Source organism: Anomaloglossus baeobatrachus, chromosome 3, assembly GCF_048569485.1.
Source record: "Anomaloglossus baeobatrachus isolate aAnoBae1 chromosome 3, aAnoBae1.hap1, whole genome shotgun sequence".
In the NCBI taxonomy this organism is placed as follows: Eukaryota; Metazoa; Chordata; class Amphibia; order Anura; family Aromobatidae; genus Anomaloglossus; species Anomaloglossus baeobatrachus.
In genome coordinates this window covers 483,137,532-483,160,118 of record NC_134355.1, presented here as the reverse complement: position 1 = coordinate 483,160,118, position 22,587 = coordinate 483,137,532, and the positions used below count along the sequence as shown (strand labels likewise).

The 22,587-nt window shown below is 48.4% G+C and overlaps 1 protein-coding gene across 2 annotated transcripts in view; it reads left to right on the top strand.

Moving 5' to 3' along the window:
• Nucleotides 1–18,503, top strand: part of ECT2 (epithelial cell transforming 2) — a 303,927-nt gene extending 285,424 nt beyond the window's left edge. For both annotated transcript variants that reach the window (XM_075338550.1, XM_075338549.1), the window contains one exon: nucleotides 17,090–18,503. In XM_075338550.1, the coding sequence (XP_075194665.1) occupies nucleotides 17,090–17,170 (81 nt within the window). In that variant the 3' untranslated portion in view covers nucleotides 17,171–18,503. The remainder of the gene's footprint in view (nucleotides 1–17,089) is intronic.
• The last annotated feature ends 4,084 nt before the right edge of the window (nucleotides 18,504–22,587 follow it).

Sequence of the window (22,587 nt, the reverse complement as noted above, 5' to 3'; positions counted from 1 at the left end):
CGGATTCCCGCACTTTCTCAGGCACGCCCACGGCTTCCTCCTCTACACAGGACGCCGGCAGCCATTCTTGTCAGTGTTTTCTGTAGCGACAGAAGAGACAAGTTTAGGAATCCCTGGCAGGGATTCGGATAGTCACACAACCGCTGTGGCCAGGCGTTAAGCAGCACCTGTGGTGCTGACTCCACTAGTGCCGAAGTGCACATATACATATATGCTTATTCACTATGCATTGCACTGTTTAGCTGCATTTTTGTATATACCCTCCTTGATTGTGCGGAGGAGATAACAGCATATTGTCTGTGTAAAACAGAGGTGCAGAAGCACATGTTTTCTATGCAGCCGGTACAGCATGTACGGCTATATGGCCGGCAGTGTACATAGACCCCCATTGTATACTACGGAGTCTCTGCTAACCGTCCAGGACATGGGGACGGAGCCTGCAGTATTTACTGACAGATTTTCTGAGACTATGGCTATGAGACTAGAAGCCTTGCAGTCCAGAGAAGTCTCTCAAATCCATGGCCACTGTTCATCATTATCCATGGTCCCCCTCAGTGGGAACAACTTTGAGCTCCGAGGGGTCATTTGCTTCCCAGAGTGACGGCTCTGACACGGACGACAGTCCCAGATAGTCTGAGAGGCTCACTATGAGCGGCCATCGACTTCATCACACTAGTCAGGGTCCCAGCAAGCGGACTCTCTGTGTGATGTGGCGGAGGTAGCTGCTCAAGATCTAATCCTGAGACCGCTCTCAATCTGGATACACCTGATGGTGACGCCATAGTCAATAATCTCATAGCGTCCATCAATAGAATGTTAGTTATTTCTCCCCCAGCTCCTCCAGTGGAAGAGTCAGCTTCATAGCAGGAGAAATTCCATTCACGTATCCCAAGCGTAAATTAAATACTTTCCTTGACCACCCTGACTTTACACAGGCAGTCCAGGAACACCACGCTTATCCAGTTAAGCGCTTCTCCAAACGGCTGAGGATACACGTTATCCCTACCCCCTGACGTGGGCAATGGCTGGACCCAGTGTCCCAAGGGGCATCCTCCAATCTCCAGCTTGCAGCTAGATCCATAGTTGCAGTGCAAGATGGGGCTGCACTTAAAGATGCCACTGACAGACAGAGGGATCTCTGGTCGAAATCCATCTATGAGGCTATCGGCGCGCTGTTAGCTCCAGCATTCGCAGCCGTAGAGGCACCCCAAGCTACTTCAGCTTGTCTTACACAGATGGACACGGTCACACGTACATCTGTTCCGCAAGTGTCATCCTTAACCGCCCAAATGTCTGCATTTGCGTCTTATGCGATTAATGCTGTCCTGGACTCTACGACCCGTACGGCAGTGGCGTCCGCTCACTCCGTGGTTTTACGCAGGGCCTGGGTGTTAACTGAATGGAAGGCAGATTCTGCTTCCAAAAAAGGGCTTAACCAGTTTGCCTTGTTCTGCTGACCGACTGTTTAGTGTGCGTGAGATGTAATCATTAAACAGTTCAAGAGTAAGGATTCTTCCTTACCTCAGCCCAGACAAAACAAACCCCAACATACCAAGGGACAGTCGGGGTTTTCGGTCTTTTCAAGGCTCGGGCAGGTCCCATTTCTCCTCGTCCAAAGAGGACTCAAAAGGATCAGAGGAGCTCAGTTTCTTGGCGGGCTCAGTCACGCCCAAAAAAGACAGCCTGAAAACCCACTTCCAAGAGGCTTCCTCATGACTTGCGGCCTCCTCTCTCCGCATCCTCGGTCGGTAGCAGGCTCTCCCGCCTTGGCGATATTTCGCTGTCACAGGTCAAAGACCGTTGGGTGAGAGACATTCTGTCTCACGGGTACAGGATAGAGTTCAGTTCTCGTCCTCCAACTCAATTCTTCAGAACTTCTCCACCTCCCGACCGAGCCGATGCTCTTCTGCAGGCGGTGGGCACTCTAAAGGCACAACGAGTGGTGACCCCCGTTCCTCTTCAGGAACAAGGTCACGGTTTTTACTCCGAATTATTTGCGATGCCAAGAAAGGACGAGTATTTCCGTCCCGTTCTGGATCTAACACGGCTCAACCAGCTCGTGAACACCAGGCGGTTCCGGATGTAATCCCCCGCTCCGTCATCGCCTCAATGTTTCAAGGAAATTTCCTAACATCGATAGACGTCAAGGATGCTTATCCCCACGTGCCGATTGATCCAGAGCTCCAGCGTTTCTACGCTTTGTTATAAGACGCGAACACCTTCAGTTCGTAACTCTGCCTTCCGGCTGGCGATAGCCCCACGGGTCTTCGCTAAGGTCATGGCAGCAGTAGTACCAGTCCTGCAATCTCAAGGTCACTCTGTGATCCCGTGTTTGGGAGATCTACTTGTCAAGGCACCCTCTTAAGGAACATGCCAACACAGCCGAACGTTGCGCTGGAGACTCTCCAGAGTTTCGGGTGGATCATCAACTTTTCAAAGTCAGATCCGACCCCGGGCCAATCACTAACATATCTAGGCATGGAGTTTCATACTCTCTCAGCGATAGTGAAACTTCCACTGGACAAACAGTGCTCGCTACAGACAAGGCTGCAATCTCTCCTTAGGATCAGTCGCACACATTGAGACGCCTCATGCACTTCTCACGTAAGATGGTAGCAATGGCGGCAGTCCCTTTCGCGCAGTTTCATCTGCGTCCACTACAATGGGACATTCTCCGCCAATGAGACGGGAAGTCGACGCCCATCGACAGAGACGTCTCCCTTTCTCAGGCGGCCAAAGAATCTCTACGGTGGTGGCTTCTTCCCACCTCATGGTCAGAAAAAAGGTCCTTCCTACCCCCATCCTGGGCGGTAGTTACGACAGGCACGAGTCTATCAGAGTGGGGAGCAGTTTTTTCTCTGCCACAGGGCTCAAGGTACGTGGATTCAGCAAGAGTCCACCCTTCAGATCAATGTTCTGGAAATCAGAGCAGTGTATCTTGCCCTACAAGCCTTCCAGCAGTGGCTGAAAAGCAAGCACATCCGAATTCAGTCGGATATCTCCACAGCGGTGGCATACATCAACCACCACGGAAGAACACGCAGCCGGCAAGCCTTCCAGGAAGCCGGCGGATTCTGACGTGGGTGGAAGACACGGCATCCACCATATCCGCAGTGCACATCCCAGGCGTGGTAAACTAGGAAACAGACTTCCTCAGTCGCCAGGGTATGGACGCAGGGGAATGGTTTCTTCACCCGGACGGGTTTCAGGAGATCTGTCGCCGCTGCGGGATGCCGGACGTCGACATAATGGCGTCACGGCACAACAACTTTGTTCCGGCTTCATAGCACAGTCTCACGATCATCGAGCTCTGGCGGCGGACGCCTCAGTTCAACATTGGTCGCAGTCCCGGCTACCTTATGTGTCCCACCTCTGGCATTGTTGCCCAGAGTGCTGCGCAAGATCAAGTCCGACTGTCGCCGCGCCATCCTCGTCGCTCCAGATTGGCCGAGGAGGTCGGGGTTCCCGGATCTGTGGTACCTCACGGTAGGCCAACCGTGGGCACTACCAGACCGACCAGACTTGCTGTTTCAAGGGCCCTTTTTTCCATCTGAACTCTGCGGCCCTGAACATGACGGTGTAGCCATTGAGTCCTGGATCATAGCGTCTTCAGGATTATCTCAGGAGTGGTTGTCACCATGACGCAGGCCAAGAAGCCAACGTCCGCCAAGATCTACCACAGATCGTGGAAGATATTCTTATCTTGGTGCTCTGCTCAAGGAGTTTCTCCCTGGCCATTTGCGTCGCCTATTTTTCCTTCCTTCCTACAATCTTGGTTGGAAAATGGTTGGTCGCTCAGCTCCCTTGAAGGACAAGTCTCAGCGCTATCTGTATTTTTTCAGAAACGCCTAGCCGACTTCCGCAGGTATGCACGTTCCTGCAGGGAGTTTGTCTTCTCATCACTCCGTACAAGCGGCCATTAGAGCTCTGGAGTCTGAACAAGGTTCTAATGACTCTTGAAGCCGCCTTTCGAGCCTTTGAAAGTTGTTTCCCTTTTCCGTCTTTCACAGAAAGTGGCCTTTCTAGTAGCGGTCACGTCTCTTCAGAGAGTGTCCGAGCTAGCAGCGCTGTCATGCAAATCTCCATTCCTGGTCTTCACCAGGACAAGGGGGTTCGGCGTCCGATTCCGGACTTTCTCCCTAAGGTGGTATCCCACTTTCATCTCAATCAAGATATCACCTTACCTTCTTTGTGTCCTCATCCAGTCCATCAGTTTGAAAAGGATTTGCATCTGTTGGATCTGGTGAGAGCACTCAGGATCTACATTCCCGCACGGCGCTCCTGTGCCGCCCGGATGCACTCTTTGTCCTTGTCGCTGGTCAGCGTAAAGGGTCGCAAGCTTCCAAATCCACCCTGACTCGGTGGATCAAGGAACCAATTCTTGAAGCCTACCGTTCTGCTAGGCTCCCGGTTCCCTCAGGGCTGAATGCCCATTCTACCAGAGCCGTGGGTGCGTCCTGGGCATTACGGCACCAGGCTACGGTTCAGCAGGTTTGCCAGGTACCTACCTGGTCGAGTCTGCACACTTTTACCAAGCATTATCAGGTGCATACCTACGCTTCGGCAGACGCCAGCCTAGGTAGACAAGTCCTTCAGGCGGCGGTTGCCCACCTGTACGAAAGGGCTGTTTGACGGCCCTACCACGAGGTATTCTTTTACCCACCCAGGGACTGCTTTTGGACGTCCCAATTGTCTGGGTCTCCCAATGGAGCGACAAAGAAGAAGGGAATTTTGTTTACTTACCGTAAATTCCTTTTCTTCTAGCTCCAATTGGGAGACCCAGCGCCCGCCCTGTTTTCTTAGGGTTTTTTTCGGTACACATGTTGTTCATGTGAATGGTTGCAGTTCTCCGATGTTTCTTCGGATTGAATTGGTCTTTAAACCAGTTATTGGCTTTCCTCCTTCTTGCTTTTGCACTAAACTGGTGAGCCAGTGATCCCACTGGGGGTGTATAGCCAGAAGGGGAGGGGCCTTACACTTGTGAGTGTAATACTTTGTGTGGCCTCCGGAGACAGTAGCTATACACCCAATTGTCTGGGTCTCCCAATTGGAGCTAGAAGAAAAGGAATTTACGGTAAGTAAACAAAATTCCCTTCTTTTGCTGTTTTCCAGTACACTATATGGTAAAACTTATGGTTTCATTTAAAAGTACAACTCTTCCCGCGAAAAACAAGCCCTCATATGGCAAGATTGACGGAAAAATAAAAAAGTTACGGCTCTCGGAGGAAGGGGAGCAAAAAACAAACGCAAAAACGGAAAGTGCCCGGGGTCTGAAGGCGTTAAACAAAGTGTGGTGAAATTGCCCAAAAACTGCAAAGCTGCAGTAAGTTTTTGGGTTTCGTTCACGTTATTCCTTTATTTGTTAAAAATGACTTTATTTTTATTTTTTTTTAATTTACTTGTTTGTTTTTTGTTATGTCATTTACCAATCGGAATAATTATATTTTTTCATAGACTGCACTTTTACAGACTTGGTGATGCCAGGTTTGTTTATTTTTAATGGTGTGAGAAGGGAGAGATTTTTAACTTTTTACAAACTTTCTTTTTTTTTTTTTTGACTCAAGCAAATTCAATTGATCTGCTAGCTGATATTAATGTACAGCCATTTCATAGTAGTGTATATACCTCTTAGCACCCCTTGATCTTGTTGAATGAGGGCCGATGGGCATGAGAAATGGCATACCCACTGGTCTGCACGTCTTATTTGCTGTTGTCAGCTTTGGACGTTTAACCCCTTACAGACATTGGACATACTGGGTACGTCCTGGCTGTCTGGACCTTAACGAACAAGAACGTACCCAGTACGTCCTGGTGATCGCAGGGGTTCATGCACTGCACCACCACGATCACTACCGGGTCTGCAGCTTATCTTGTTGCCGAGACCCAGCTCTCGCTGCCTGGAGTGGCATTGAGAGCTGCACCGCTCCCGGCAATATAACCCTCAAGATCCTGCAATCGATAGTAATCGCAGCATTCAGGTGGCAGGGAGAGGATTACACTCCTCTCCAAAACAATCGTTCACCTGTAATGCGATTATAGAGACCAGATTGCTGCTATAGTAATCCAGAGTCATCACATGATGACCCTGGGGCTACCCAGCTGCATGGTGTGTGAGAGAGCCTATAATCCACTGTAGTGATCAAGCATTGCAGTGTATTATATCTGTGATCAGACCACTGAAAGCTAATGTACCATAAAGGGACTAAGTTAAAAAAAACAAACAAATCTTAAAATAGGAAAAGTATTAAAAAAAAAGACTAGAAATAGAGAAAAAAAATGCAAATAAATATGTAAATTTAGTGTTTAAATAAAAAAGTACACATTTGGTATCACTGTCCAGAACAACACAAACTGTCACACTAGTAAACACCTTCAGTGACTACAGTAAAAAAAAAACTAAAACGGTCTCTTCATCACACAGCTGACAAGTGGAATAAAGCTCGATCAAAGTAACAAAGTAATATATAAAAATAGTACTGCTGAAAGTCATGTTGTCCCTCAAAAAAACAGGTCCGTCAGCAAAAAATAAGTTATAGCTCTCAGAATACAGCAATGTAAAAACATTTTTTTTCTATAAAAATGTGGTATCGTTGTAATCATACTGACCCGAAGAATAAATCTGTCTTATTACTGTTATGACAGTGAATGGGTAAAAAAAAAATTCCTGAATTACTGTGTCTCACAAAAAAGAATAGAGAATAGAAAGCAATCAAAAATTTGATTGTGGCCCAAAATGGTACAAATACTTCAACTTATCCTGCAAAAAAACCCCAAACAAACAAGCCCTCACATGACTGTCAGCAGAAAAATAAAAAAAACTATTGCCTTCAAAATCTGGTAATGCAAAAATACCCTTTTAATTTTGTAAAAAAATTGTGATACTAGCCAAATCTAATAAAAGTATATAAATCTGGTATCGCTATAATCTTACTGACCAGAGGAATAAATCAATTATATTGTAAGGTGCACAGCGTAAACAAACAAAGCCAGTTACTCAACTGCTGTTTGTTTATTCTGCCTCCCAAAGTTCGCAGATTGGCGCGGCTCACATTTATCCAGCGTTCTACGCAGAGCGCTTACACCGGAAATTGCGTGTAAATCTCTGAAACAAAGTGATTTAGACAAAATTCCCTGTAATGAGGTAGAGGGAGTCACTTTGGCCTCTCATCTCGCCTGTGATCCGGCGATGTCCATCTTTTTAGGCGTGCACAAAAGTACGGTCATCTACAGTTTTGTTTACCTTTGAAAAGACTAACATCGCTGAACAGAGGCCGAACGGAGACTGGAGTAATTCTGCTGCCTCGTTATATCGAATGGATCTATCTGGGAATTCACCTGAATCTCGTATTTCGGAGATGTAGATGGAAACCCTGATGTAAGTGCTCAGCATAGAGCACAAGGTAAATGTGAACTGATCTTAATTGTTCTGTACCCAAAACGTCACCAAATAGCATTCAACTGAACCCACTAAAACACAAGTCCCCACTCAGCTCCGTCATCTGTTAACGGAAATATAGGGAGCTTCCATGTTACTGGTAGCACATAGGCTCTGGAATAACACTATGGCTCCCTCCCTCAAAAAAGAAACTGAGGAAAATCTGCTCTCCAGATGCTGTTTGCTTCAGTTCACATTGCTCCGCATAGAGCACAGGATAACTTACATTGGAGTTTCCATCTACATCTCCGAAATATGTGATTCAGGTGAAGTCCCTGGCGTATCGTAGCTTATCAAGGTTAAACAGCCAGGGATGGCGCGGGCATCATCCCTTGTTGTAAGGGCTGGGACTCTACTGTCTGAAGCAGAGTCCCTGACGGCACAGCTACCGTGTCTGACGTAGTTTTCCATGACGTAAAGGTACGTCAATGTTCGTGAAGGGGTCAACTGAATAACAAACATTCAGTGAGTCTGCAGTTGTACCCCCCATTTTCCTGCCTAGTATTTACTATTAAACAGATTCCCACCCCCCCCCCCCCGATTCCCTTCATGCCGGCTCATATAAAATTGGTTCACACTGGCTACTGAGAATTGACGATGCCACTTTACATAACTGAGAAGCACATGTTAGACGCTTTAACATATATTCATAGGGCAAACTATCATACCCATGGTTACACTTTAAACCTCTATTAAACTTTTATTTTCCTCCCTCCTGACCTAATGTACAATTCTGTTTATAGATGACACGTTCTTCCTCTACTTTCGACATTAATGGAGCAGCTAAACACACTGCTGTTCAGCGATCTAACTCTCTTGATGGGAGCTCGCAAAGTCCCAGGGCCCATGGAATATTCTCCGCTTTGTCTCGCTCTTTGAAAGGAGAAGCAAGCCAGTCTACCCCTCAGCTTTATACAACTAGTGCACGTAGTATTCCCCAAATTGTTACTACAGAACATCCAGAACAGAATTCCCATCGTGCAGACTATGTGCAGCAAGTCGCCTATGATAATGCCATCGGAGCCCTCGCTGTGAACAATTAACCCATGTGAGCTTCATAGATGTGATGTATTACAACTTTCACTCTTGGTCACCTCATCTGAGAACTGGTGATGGCCTGTCCATTGGGAGTTCTAGGCACATTAAGCACAATTTTGTTTTGGACTTTCTTTCCAAGGATTTTAAAGTGTATTTTAGCTAGATACTGCAGCTTTGCTACATATCGCTAATAGTGTATTTGTGGCCTTTCAGTAACTTTAAAAGTTCTTTACTCAATAAAAGCAGGCAGAAATGTTAGGTAAAAACTTCACATTGTTAAACTAAAAGCTTGCCTTAACCTTGTCTTGCTTATATAGCTGCAGTTTGACTCAATTTGCTCTTAACTCTGCAGTAGTGGCCACATCTCTGTAAAACTGATAGGGAAGGCTTTTTCTAAGTACCTTGTTCAGCCAATTCTGCCTCTCAGCGACGCTATTGTGGTCCGCTCATCCCCATGAAGTGACCTCTGATATCTGGAGATGTCACGTCAATTTCCAGTTGACCTGACATCTGGTTGTGGAAAGTTTCTCGGCTCATCCCAGCCTAGCATCACTCCCACTTGCGGCGCTCTGCAGTGAAGAGCACGCATGACATGTTGCACTGTGACGCTGGGCTGTGATGAGTAGTGAAACCGCCACCCACAGACCAGTCACTCAGGAGGACTGGGGCCAGCCTCTGTGATGTCACGTCAACTTCCAGTTGACGTGACATCACTGGTTATCAGAGATCATGGAGCCTGGGGGTCACTTCATGGGGATGAGTGTACTGCAATAGCACCACTCAGAGGCACAATTGGATGAACAAGGTATTTGAAAAAAGCCTTCCCGATTTTTTTTATTTTTACAGGGAAGTGGCCACTACTGCAGAGTAGTAAACCACCTCTTTAAGGCTCATACAGACATGCGAATAAATCGGACGTGTGCTGTCCAAATCTTCAATCTGATAGCACAAGGGAAGAACACTGACCAATGGTATTCATTGGCGGTGTTCAAATAAACACTTTTTTTTTTTTTTTTTTATTTTTCTGTCTGACTGTCCATGAGAAATATGTTGCATCATGCACTGCTTTCATCAGGGTCTTGGATGAGACTCGCATTAATGTCTGAGTGGGGAAAGAATCTGATCTCACATGGAGCGTCCGAGTTTTACGGCTAAATTTCTATTAGCCTAGTAAGTTGTATTTGATCATGTACATTTTTTAATTTAGTTGTATGAAAACGGATGACACATCACATGGGCATAAAAGACACACGGGCATTATTTTTTTTTTTTTGTCATCAGATTTTCATCCATGTTACATCCGACTTTGATGGCTGAAACTTGGACAATTTTTCGTATACTTGTCTGCAGCTGCCCTGAAACCATTTTCTAGCCCTTACATCTGTTCATGTATAGAAAAATATAAAAAAAAGTTTTTTTTGTTTTTCTTCAAATAATAATTTGAGGTATACTCATCTTCCCACATCCCTTTCCTGCATTGCACTGAATTCATAAGCAATGTCTGCTTAGTTTGGAAGTCACCAGGATAGCTGCTGTGGTCAAGTGTGTAGTAGAGCCCATCAGCCAGTATTTTTTCTGAATAACTTGAACTGTTTTCTTTGTCACTCCATTGGGAGACCCAGACAATTGGGTGTATAGCTTCTGCCTCTGGAGGCCACACAAAGTATTACACTTTTTTAAAAAAGTGTAACCCCTCCCCTCTGCCTATACACCCTCCCGTGGATCACGGGCTCCTCAGTTTTATGCTTTGTGTGGAAGGAGGCACACATCCACTCATGCATTCTCATACATAGTTATGACGGATGGAAGAAAAGAGGACCCCGATGGGGTCCCCAGCATGTTCCCTTCTCACCCCACTATGTCGGCAGTGTTGTTAAGGTTGAGGTACCCATTGCGGGTACAGAGGCTGGAGCCACATGCCGTCTCCTTCACAATCCCTTATGCGGCTCTGGGAGAAGTGGGATCCTAAGCGGTCATCCACATGCTGGAACCGTGCTCCATCCGCAGCCCCTGGTGGAACCTGCCGGTCCGGAGCTTCTTCACCCCCAGGGACCGGGCCCTGCAACTGGAAGGTACTCTGTGTCCCCATGTGTGGACTGTACAGGGAGGGAGGTCGCGCCTTCTCCCCGGAAGCCGCGGTGGTTCCGTCCGCAGTTTTTTTTCGGCGGACTTCCGCGCCGACCGTGCCTGCTTGTCGGGCACGGCCTTAAATTTAGTCCCCGGCTTCGCCGTGGCCTAGCCGAGCAAAATCCCGCCCCCGGGCCTGCCTGTCGGGTTAGGGCGGGATTACCGACGTGACGTCGGCTCCGAGGGCTGGAGCATCTTTGCATGTCTCCCCCCACCCTCATTGACCACTTGGGGACTCCAGATTCCCGCTCTTTGCTGCCGCCGCCCTCGGCTCCACCCCCCCCCCCCCCCTGAGAGCCCCGGCAGCCATTTTTAGCATTCTGCCGGTGGATGCTACTCAGCGGCAAAGCTCTGCAGCTCTGGGGGATCCAAGACAGGGAATCTGGAGGACACACTCCGCTTGTTAGCGGTTGGTAAGCCACACCGGTCACCCGGTGTTGGTCCCCCTAGGGTGCCGGGATATATATAGTTATATATATCTGTTCGGAAAGGCTGTATACCCTTTTCCCATATACCCTCAGTGGTCACTCTCCTAAGAGACAACAGCATGTCGTCCACAAGGAGCAACGCTACTAAGGCACAGACTTTTTTCGCGGCCTGTACCTCTTGTGGGGCTATGTTGCCTGCGGGATCCACCTACCCCCACTGTGATCAATGCTCGACTCCTGCCACGCTTGCTCAGCCGGAGCCTCGGGCACTTGTGGGCCCCTCGGCTCATGTAGATCCCCCGGCTCCCCCTGAGCAGTCTGCAGGGACAGAGTCACAGTCGTTGGCCTCTTTCGCTGCGACACTCTCCCAGTCACTTTCTCAATCCATTGCAGTGTCTATGGACAAATGGTCATCTAAGCTCCTTGAGGCTTTGCAGTCCAGACCGGGCCCTTCACAGGCCCCGGCCCCTGTTAGTTTGTCTCCTCCAGGCCCCTCTCGGTCCGCGCCGCAGCGCGCTCCCAGGATAGCCTCTAGGTCCCAGGCAGAGGACTCCTGCCCGGATCGCAGCCCCAGGCCGGCTAAGCGGCCTCGCTGGGACTCTTCCCCGGCCTCCTCACGCTGCTCTGGATCCCAGCTTGATGACTCTCAGGAAGACGAGGCGGACGTGGGAACTCAGGGCTCTGACCCTGACTTCACCCTTAACCTTGATGCCCCTGAGGGGGACCCCTTGGTAAATGATCTTATCTCGTCCATCAACCAGGTGCTGGATCTCTCACCCCCACCTCCTCCTGCAGAGGAGCCGGCTTCTCAGCAGGAGAAACACCAATTTCGATTCCCCAAACGTGATTCCCCAAAATTTCAGGGACGCTGTCCAGAAGCCCAGAGCGGTCCCGGACAAGCGCTTTGCTAAACGGCACACTGACACACGTTACCCCTTTTCTCCTGAAGTCGTTAAGGGCTGGGCACACTGTCCCAAGGTGGATCCTCCAGTCTCTAGATTGGCTGCTAGGTCCGTTGTGTCTGTTGCCGATGGCGCATCCCTGAAGGATGCCACTGACAGACAGAGCTCTTGGTGAAGTCTATGAGGCCACGGGCGCGTCTTTCGCCCCGGCCTTTGCGGCCGTGTGGGCTCTCCAAGCAATCTCGGCATGTCTGACTGAGATTAATGCCGTCACGCGGAATTCTACTCCGCAGGTTTCTTCCTTGACCTCTCAGGCATCAGCATTTTCGTCCTACGCCATGAACGCCGTCCTGGACTCCGCTAGCCGTACGGCTGTGGCATCCGCTAACTCCGTGGCAGTCCGCAGGGCCATGTGGCTGCGCGAATGGAAAGCAGACTCTGCTTCCAAAAGGTTCTTAACTGGTTTGCCTTTTTCTGGCGACCGTTTGTTTGGCGAACGGTTGGATAAGATTCTTAAGGAATCCACGGGAAAGGACTCCTCCTTACCCCAGTCCAAACCTAAGAGACCTCAGCAGAGAAAAATCCAATCGAGGTTTCGGTCCTTTCGTCCCTCCGCCAAGACCCAATCCTCGTCGTCCAACCGGCCGGAGAAAGGCCAAAGGAACTCCTATGCGCGGCGGTCCAAGTCACGCCCCCAAAAGGCCGCGGGAGGCACTGCCTCCAAGACGGCCTCCACATGACTCTCGGCCTCATCTAACCACATCCTCGGTCGGTGGCAGGCTCTCCCGCTTTGGCGACGCCTGGTGGCCTCACGTTCAAGACCGATGGATGAGAGACATTCTGTCTCATGGTTACAGGATAGAGTTCAGCTCTCGACCTGCGGCTCGTTTTTTCCGAACCGCCCCAACCCCCGCACAGGCCGACGCACTTTTTCAGGCAGTGGACGCTCTAAAGATGGAAGGAGTTGTGATTCCCGTTCCCCTTCAGGAACGTGGTCGCGGATTTTACTCCAACTTGTTCGTGGTGCCAAAAAAGGACGGGTCATTCCGTCCCGTTCTGGACCTCAAGCTGCTCAACAGACATGTGAGAACCAGACTGTTTCGGATGGAATCCCTCCGCTTGGTCATCGCCTCGATGTCACAAGGAGACTTCCTGGCATCGATCGACATCAAAGATGCTTATCTCCATGTGCCGATCGCACCCGAACATCAACGTTTCCTGCGTTTCGCCATCGGGGACGAACACCTCCAGTTCGTGGCATTGCCTTTCGGCCTGGCGACAGCCCCACGGGTGTTCACCAAAGTCATGGCATCTGTCGTGGCGGTCCTGCACTCTCAGGGCCACTCTGTGATCCCTTACTTGGACGATCTCCTAGTCTGGGCCCCTTCTCTGGTGGCGTGTCAACAAAGTCTTACCGTCACTCTGGCGACTCTCCAGCAGTTCGGGTGGATCATCAATTTCCCGAAATCCAAGTTGACGCCGACCCAATCACTGACTTACCTCGGGATGGAATTTCATACCCAGCCAGCGTTAGTCATGCTACCGCGGGACAAACAGCTTTCTCTGCAGGCGGGGGTGCAGTCACTTATTCGGAGTCAGTCACACCCCTTAAGGCGCCTCATGCACTTCCTGGGGAAGATGGTTGCAGCTATGGAGGCAGTGCCGTTCGCAATTCCATCTACGGCCACTCCAATGGACATTCTTCGCAAATGGGACGAGTGCTGCTTACCTCGACAAGAACATCTCTCTTTCCCTCGCAACCAAAACATCACTTCAGTGGTGGCTCCTACCCACATCCTTCCTCCCCCCAACCTGGGCCGTGGTCACCACGGACGCGAGCCTTTCAGGTTGGGGAGCGGTTTTTCTCCACCACAGGGCTCAAGGAACCTGGACTCCCATAGAATCGTCCCTTCAGATCAATATTCTGGAGATAAGGGCAGTATATCTAGCCCTATTTGCTTTCTATCGGTGGCTGGAGGGCAGGCAGATCCGAATCCAGTCGGACAACGCCACTGCCGTCGCCTACATCAACCACCAAGGCGGCACTCGCAGTCATCAAGCCTTCCAGGAAGTCCAGCGGATTCTGCAGTGGGTGGAAGACACAGACTCCACCATCTCCGCAGTTCACATCCCGGGCGTAGAAAACTGGGCATGGACGCGGGGGAATGGTCTCTTCACCCAGACGTGTTTCGAGAGATCTGTCGCCGCTGGGGAACGCCGGACGTCGATCTCATGGCGTCACGACACAACAACAAGGTCCCGGCCTTCATGGCACGGTCTCAGGATCACAGAGCTCTGGCAGCGGACGCTTTGGTCCAGGATTGGTCGCAGTTTCGACTGCCATACGTGTTTCCCCCTCTGGCGATGCTGCCCAGGCTACTACGCAAGATCCGGTCCGAATGCCGTTGCGCCATTCTCGTCGCTCCAGACTGGCCGAGGCGGTCGTGGTATCCGGATCTGTGGCATCTCACGGTGGGTCAACCGTGGGCACTTCCAGACCGCCCAGACTTGCTGTCACAAGGCCCGTTTTTTCCATCTGAATTCTGTGGCCCTCAACCTGACTGCGTGGCCATTGAGTCCTGGCTCCTAGCGTCTTCAGGGTTATCTCAGGATGTTATTGCCACCATCAGACAAGCCAGGAAATCAACGTCCGCCAAGATCTATCACAGGACTTGGCAAATCTTCTTATCCTGGTGCTCTGATAACGGTTTTCCTCCATGGCCGTTTGCATTACCCACATTTCTTTCATTCCTACAATCTGGAATGGACAAGGGTTTGTCCTTCGGCTCTCTCAAGGGCCACGTGTCGGCGCTCTCCGTGTTTTTTCAAACGCGTCTAGCCAGGCTTCCGCAGGTCCGCACGTTCCTGCAGGGGGTTTGCCAGATGGTTCCACCTTACAAACGTCCGTTGGAACCTTGGGATCTTAACAGGGTCCTGACGGCTCTTCAAAAGCCGCCTTTTGAGCCGCTGCGGGATGTTTCTCTCTCCCGTCTTTCTCAGAAGGTGGCCTTCCTGGTGGCAGTCACATCACTTCGCAGAGTGTCTGAGCTTGCAGCGCTGTCATGCAAAGCTCCCTTCCTGGTTTTCCACCAGGATAAGGTGGTTCTGCGTCCTGTCCCGGAATTTCTCCCTAAGGTGGTATCCCCTTTTCATCTAAATCAGGATATCTCCTTGCCTTGCCTGCGCAACTACATCACAGGCGCTCGCGCGAGGGAAACTTTTATGCTCAGCCCCGCGATAGGGGAACAGCGAAATGCGCCTGCGCGAGACTCCAGCAGTGTGCACGATGACAGCGTGCAGCGTCATCCATTTAAATCATGCCTGGGGGACGGTGAAGAGCGGCTGGAGGTGGAGACAGGAGACTAATTAGAGCCCGCCCATCTGGCCAACCAAACTCATTTGCATAGGATACGGTAAGATTTTATAAAGTTCTTTTAGGGGTCTGCAAAGGGGGCTAGCAACAAGGTGCACCTTCCTAGAAAGCAGCCCAGGAGCTGCAGAAGGTGATATTTTTGGTGTAATAGGGAAAAAACTGACAGGTTAATTTAAAACCCCTGATCCTTTGTCGTTGGATAATAAATGGATGCTTTTTCATCTGTATTGTCATCCATATGGCATATGTCTTACATACCAAATGGTTTCCCGTGTTTAAAGGATTAGAATGAGTCTGTAAAACAATCAAGGTATATACGGTTTGTGCGAGTCTCATCCGAAGTACAGAGGAGGCTGATGCGAGCTCCTGGTTTTGTTTTTTTGTATTTTGTTTTTTTTTTTCCCCATGCAGACATTCGGCCCATGTTTAAAAAGGGGGATCTCAGTCTGCTCAGTGATCAAGGATTCATATTGGGATAAAGACAAGTACTATGTTATCTTGTTTTGGAGAAAAATGTGTTTGAGGTGGAACGTGCAAGGAAAATTATCTGAATAAAAACTTGGAAAGAAAGCAAAATATCCACCTTAGTCACAGATGCACAAATTAGGATGATTTGATTTCACTGATTTGTTTCTTTTAATGCCTTTTAAAGTGAATCTCACCAGATTTCATTACACAAGCTGCATAAATATCTAAGTAAACTGACCTCATCAGATCTACTTACTTTTACAATCCATGGCCGTATAACCTTGATATTAAGATGAAATCCAAGAATAAGAAAACTGTCTTGCAGCAAGCAGCTCACACAACTTGCTCCACTTCAATTTTAATCCAACAAGCACAAAGTCTGGCCAAACCGCCATTCAGGGCGGTGCTCTACTTCTAAAAGAGCATAAGAGTCACAGGCCAGCCACAAAAAAAGACGGAACACAGGTGGCACTCACCCAGTTAACATTTTCTTTTTCATGCAGGCATAAAAAAAGCGAGGGGGGATGTGGGAGACGTCTGAAACAACGATGACCGTTTCGCGCACAGCTGCGCTTTGTCGGGTTCTGACTCATCAGGACCTGACTAAGTGCCGCTGTGCGCGAGACAGTCACCATCATCTCAGACGTCTCCCACATCCCCCTCTCACTTATTTATGCCTGGATGAAATAAAGTAAATTTTAACTGGGTGAGTGCCACCAGTGTTCAGTCTTTTTTTTTTTTTTTTTTTTTTTTTGTGGATTTATATTAAGATGAGCATTTTTTTTTAGTCCAGCCATAGAATGAAATGGCTCGTGAGTAGTGATAAGCAAGCACTACTGGGACTAGAAACGAGCAGGTTAGACAGGTGACTCAAGTACTGAGCATTATGGAGGTCAATGGGAACTCAACCTTTTTTCTTTTGTGGAAGATCTCCTGGAAAAATTTCCCCATTGACTTTCGTTATACTCTGGACTCGAGCTGAGCCTGTCTGAGCTGCTCGTTTCACGTACTTGGCATGATCCTGTCTCATCTCTACTCATGAGTTTAAGTGTATTCGTTCTTCACCCAGCCAAATTCACAGCTGCAGCTTCTGCTGAGATCTCGTGCTTCTCAGTAGGAGGAAAAGGGACACTGAGGAGCAGTCAGGCCAGGTGGCGGGAAAATTAGTTCAAACTTTCATAGTTGTACAGCAATCACACCAGAATCCTCAGATTTAACAAAGCTATTAATGTGTGCAGCTTGTAATGTGAAGTTTGGTGAACTATCTGTTGTGGTAGTTTTATGCTCATCTTATGTTTTTCTTTCTTTGCCTTTTCAGTATGCGCCTTCTCCATCAATGGTGAATCTATTTGAACGGAAGTACCATACCTTCAGTCGTTCTACAACTCATCTCATCTGATGACTATAGACTACTTGTATTGATATAACTGACACAAGCAGCGGGCTGTTCGTAAACGTTGACGTTCCAGTATGGTACTTCACAGTAGCACTTCAAATGAAGACGAAGAATTAATTTAGAAATATTTTGAATAATGCATTCTACCCAAGTGCAAGGCTAATGCTTCAAGTGTATAAATGGCAAAAATTGTCATCTATGTTATGTCTGTGCATTATAAGTGTGTGTTGCCATGATCACTCATGTAGAATGACTTGCAAGTCACTTACATACATGTGAAAGCAATGGCTCATTTTCATCTCTTAGATTAGGTTTCACAACTCTTATATTATGAGATTATGATGATAAATTTGATCCTTTTTGTACATAACATTCCACAGTTGACATGGTTGGTGTCCTACAATTACCTACTATATTAGTGTATCACCCCTAAATGCTATAAGCTTTGTCGGGTATGGTCCCAAACTGATTAACCCACACAAGCAGTAGTTGGATAGGGTTTAACCTTAGGAAACTTGCTTGTTACTGTCATGCGGTCACAAGTTGGGCTGGTGTATATCTCTCCTTATAGTGTGTGCTTGGTACGTTGAAGTGTCTCTTGACTTTCATGCACCCCAGGTTAATCCATATTGTGCATCTCTGTATTATGCACTGGGACATGTTGATGAATGCTAGGGCTTTGAAATAAGAGTTGACTTTTCTAAACTGCTCTGCACCAAGAGGAGTAGTTTGAGACTACATACAATTGAGATTTCTCAGTATATGTACTCAGAGAACAGACTGATTTTTGCCCTTTTTACGGAGGAGTTTATTAGAACATCTGCTCCTGCAATAAATACATCTTTCTTCCTTCTTTTTTTTTTTTTTTTTTTTTTATTTCTTTTTTTGCTACCTATAGACTTTTTAATTTTTTTTCCAGGTTTTTTTTGGTTTTTTTTTTGGGGAGGAGCATTCTCTAGAGCTATTTTGTGTATCATCTGCAAATCACAATTCCTAGAAATAAAAATTGTGCTTAACCAGAGACACCAGCATTACCTAGAAAGTACAATTTTGTTTTCCTTTTTTAATATTTAATGACGGGTTAAGGCAATGCTAAGTGTTGTTTGATTTGTTTTAACCGTTCACATCTATTTATTTGTAGTCAGTTTGTTTTCATGTAGGGAATTTGTGGTCTCTGATGGTTATATGTACTAACACTACTATTCCACGTTGAATTGTTTTTGTTTTAGGATAATAAATGTGGTATGTCCTATATCAGCTGCTCATAAATTTCAACAAAAACCTATTGTATTAGAAAAAATCAAGTCGCTTTATTTTAAAACGGTTTGTGTTCACAGCAACAGTATCTTGTATATAAATAAATTGCTAAACTTATGACTGTGTGGGAATGTTTTACTTGTTAAGGCTAGTTTCACACTTGGGTTGAACGGTATCCGTTGCATTGCGTTGTGAGACGGATACAACGGATGTGTTATATATAGTGGCACAACGGATGCAACGGATCGTACAAAACAACGGAATCAGCCTTTTTTTTTTTCCTTTTTCACTGGCGGATCAGCTGATCGCTCCCAGCGCCGGGTGATCAACTGATCGCTCCCAGGGGGGGTTAAACTGATCGCTCGGCCGCCGAGAATGTGTGCAGGGGGCGGAGTGGGTGGAGCAGAGTGGGGCCATGGCGCTGAGGACGTGTGTGTGTGTGTGTGTGTGTCTATATATATATATATATATATATATATATATATATATATATATATATATATATATATATATATATATATATATATATATATATATATATATATATATATATATATATATATATATAATATATAATATATAATATAATATAATATATAATATAATATAATATAATATATAATATAATATATAATATAATAGATAGATAGAGATTCAGAGAGAGAGATAGAGAGAGAATACACATGTGGAGTGCGGGAGGGGGCGGAGCCGAGCGGGGAAGTGTCGGGCTCCCTGCACACGTGGCCAGGGTAAATATCGGGTAAAGCACTTTGCTTGGCTTGGTTACCCGATATTTACCTTAGTTACGGGTGCAGGGAGCCAGAGAGAGCATGCGCAGTGAAATCCTAAGGATTCCGCCGGTCAAAAAAAGTTACATGCGAAGTTCCTCCCGCTGGGCAGAAGCAACGCAGCATCGCCCAGCGGAAGCAACGCAGGTCCTTTTGGCACAATCAATCATCCATACAAGTCTATGGGAAACAGCGGAATCAGTTAACGGATTCCGCTGTTTTCCAAAAGGGCGGATTGTGACGGAAGGAAAACAACACAAGTGTGAAAGTACCCTAAGAGTTGCAAACAGAATTTGGGAGTGTCCAGTGCCACAAGTGAGTGATTCATTGGTGTACTGGCCAAAGAGGTAGATCATGCAGCTTCTATTGGACCGGTGTTTAAAGCCTTGCACTAAATTGCTATTTATGTAGTCATATTGGGCCCGATTCGTCAAAGACCTCACACTAGAATTTTGGTGCAATAGCTTTTAGAAAGTTGCAAACTCTTGTCGCAATTTTGCATATTGGGAGGTTTTTGGGGGTTTTTTTTTTGTTTTTTTTTGCGCTGACCCACCAGTTTCTTCTCCCAGCTTCTCTGAAATGGGCACAGGTGTGATGTGGGCAAGACGCCACAGCTCATCTAATTTGTCAATAATACCAGTTTCTCTGACGCCTCATTGGGGGATACAGGACCATTGGTGTTATGCTGCCTATCCATAGGAGGACACTAACTAGATGCAAAAGCATAGCTCTTCCTCTGCAGTATACACCCCTTGGCCAGGCAGCCTCAATTTTAGCTTAGTGTCTGTAGGAGGCACTTCCTTTCAAGGTTTGTTATTTTTTGAGGGCGACTGTTTCCTTTTGGGACCGATCTCCCACTACCATCAACGTTCGGGAACGTGGAATGTCGCCTCCACGTACCCCCTCCTGCGACGCTGGATCCTGGGCTGGACGACGGGTTCCACAGACACCGATTTTCCAAAGCCCAGGGTAGAGGCCTATGCCCCTATAGCACAATTCCTCAGCCCCTCTTTGCAGGCTCTGAGTTGAATATGGCACCGGCGTGACTGGACACAGCAAGCTGAATCTGCTATTTTCACTGCTTGGACTGAAGCAGTGTGTTAAGGTGAGATCCCCCCTGACTGGTTTCCCAGACAAAGGGAGAAAAGACGCTGCAGGGAAGGCCCCAGGACATCTACAGCATTTATTATGAGAAAGTCCCTTGCTGGGTGCAAGGAGGAGAGAAGGATCCTGAACATACAGGGTTAACCTTTCTCTAGCTTGCTGGCTGGAGGAGGGGGAAGTCACTCCTGTGTGCAGAGAATCTGCACAGATAATTTCCTGGTGGCAGGGGGAGTGCACAGAGCTCAGGGACTCACGCTGTTTATTTGCTCTAGCAGAAAAGCCGGCAGAGAGAACCACCAGTGACAAGCTGTGTGCTGACTGGAGGGAGAGGGAGAAAAACTATCAGAAGCTCCCTTCCCGCCTTTTTTTTTTTTTTTTTTTTTTACTACCCACAGCAGGGGGGCACACTGACTTCATCCTCATGCTGTTTTAGCGCCAAGCCCTGCTCCCCACGATAAGCCCCGCCCCCCTCAGGAATGCGTGCGAAGATCTCCATAGAACTTCATCCTTCCTGTGGACAGGGCCATAGGCTGATTCGGGTAAGGTGCTTGCTTCACTTGCAGCTCTGCTGAGCATTGCTCCCCCTCCTGACATACTCCTATTAGGAACATGCAGAATTCTAAGGGCACTAAGAGTGCTAAAGCCCACATAGTCTATTATTCAGCCTGCACTGCCTGCCACGCTGAGTTACCACGTAAACGCACCTCTTCTCTCTGTGAGTCCTATGTCCCTATAGCTCCCCAAGACCCCCCTGCCACCACCGCCGCAACCATCAGCCCAGAGCCTAGGGCTCCCAGCCCACCGGAATGGGCACAGTTTCTGTCCCAATCCATGGAAAAACTGTCACAGAACCTGGTTCTGGCTATGCAATGTCGTCCTCCACACCCTTCTGGGTTCCTGGACGGAACGCAGCCTGAGGATACCTCTATTGAGGATCCTTATGAGGTAATCCGGGCACATGCTTCACCGGTTGCAGGGATCAGGAAAAGAGCACACGGCCGGGTGTCTCCAGCGGGCTCTCCCTCGGGAGCACACAGGGCAGGCTCTCCCACACGCTCCACGGCTTCTGAAGAGCTGGAGGAGGGAGAATGCTGTTTGCACCAAGATGATTCCTTGGTTTCACCCTCCCCAGATGATCAAACTGCAATAGACTCCCTTATAGCAGCAATCAACCAAGCTCTGCATGTGGAAGATCCCCCTGACCATGTGGTCTCCTTTTAAGAGGGCAAGGAAACCCCAAAAGGTTTTCGCTGATCATCCGGAGTTTCAGGATATCCTCACAAAGCAAAGGGAGAAGCCTGACGGGCGCTTCGGTAACCGTAAACTCATGGAGTCCCGGTACCCTTTTGCCCCACCTGCCCCTAAGGGCTGGGCCGATCCGTCCTCGGTCGAACCCCCCCCCGGTCTCCTGCCTTGCCACAAAAACGCTCCTGTCGTTACCCGATGCTTCCTCCATCAAGGCCCCGACAGACACAGGTGGAGCACCTCGCCCGCTCTGCCTATGAGGCTGCGGGTTCCTCCCTCTCGCCCTCCTTTGCCTCTGTGTGGGTCGCAAAGGCGATCTCGGTCTGGGCAGAATCCCTTAACACTTCGCTTGAGGAATCCCAGTTCCCTCATTCCGTCAGAGGTAACAGCTCAAATTGCCACTGCGGCGGAGTACCTCATGTAGGCCTCCATTGATGCTGCTACCTGCGCAGCTTTTGCCGCCTCAAATACCATAGCCATCCGGAGAGCTCTCTGGCTCCGACAATGGCGAGCGGACTCTGCTTTCAAGTCGTCTCTCACGGGCCTTCCCTTTTTTTCCAGACAGATTGTTTGGCGAACGTCTGGACAAGCTCATTTCTGACGCCACGGGAGGAAAAAGTACCTCCCTTCCCCAGCTGAAGCCCAGGACGACCTTCACCAGACGTCCACAGTCCTCGTTCCGCTCCTTTCGGAACTCATTTGGTTGGTCGACATCCCGCTCTGCCCCCGCCACTAGCCGCGGACTACGCAGGGACCGACCTTCTCAGCTCTCCCCGAAACCCACTTAGTCATGGCAGCCTAGACCGAAACAGTCCAGGACTAGGCAGACTCGTCCGACGTTTTCCCCCCTCATGACTCCTTTGGCGCCCCGGAAGACACACTCATTGTAGGAGGGTCGACTGCGGCTCTTTTCAACACATCTGGGCTGCCGCCTCAGACGACAGATGGGTGCAAGACCTTGTGTCTTCCGGTTACCACATAGAATTTCGGACCAGACCCCCGAGTCTGTTCCGTCTCTCAAACCCC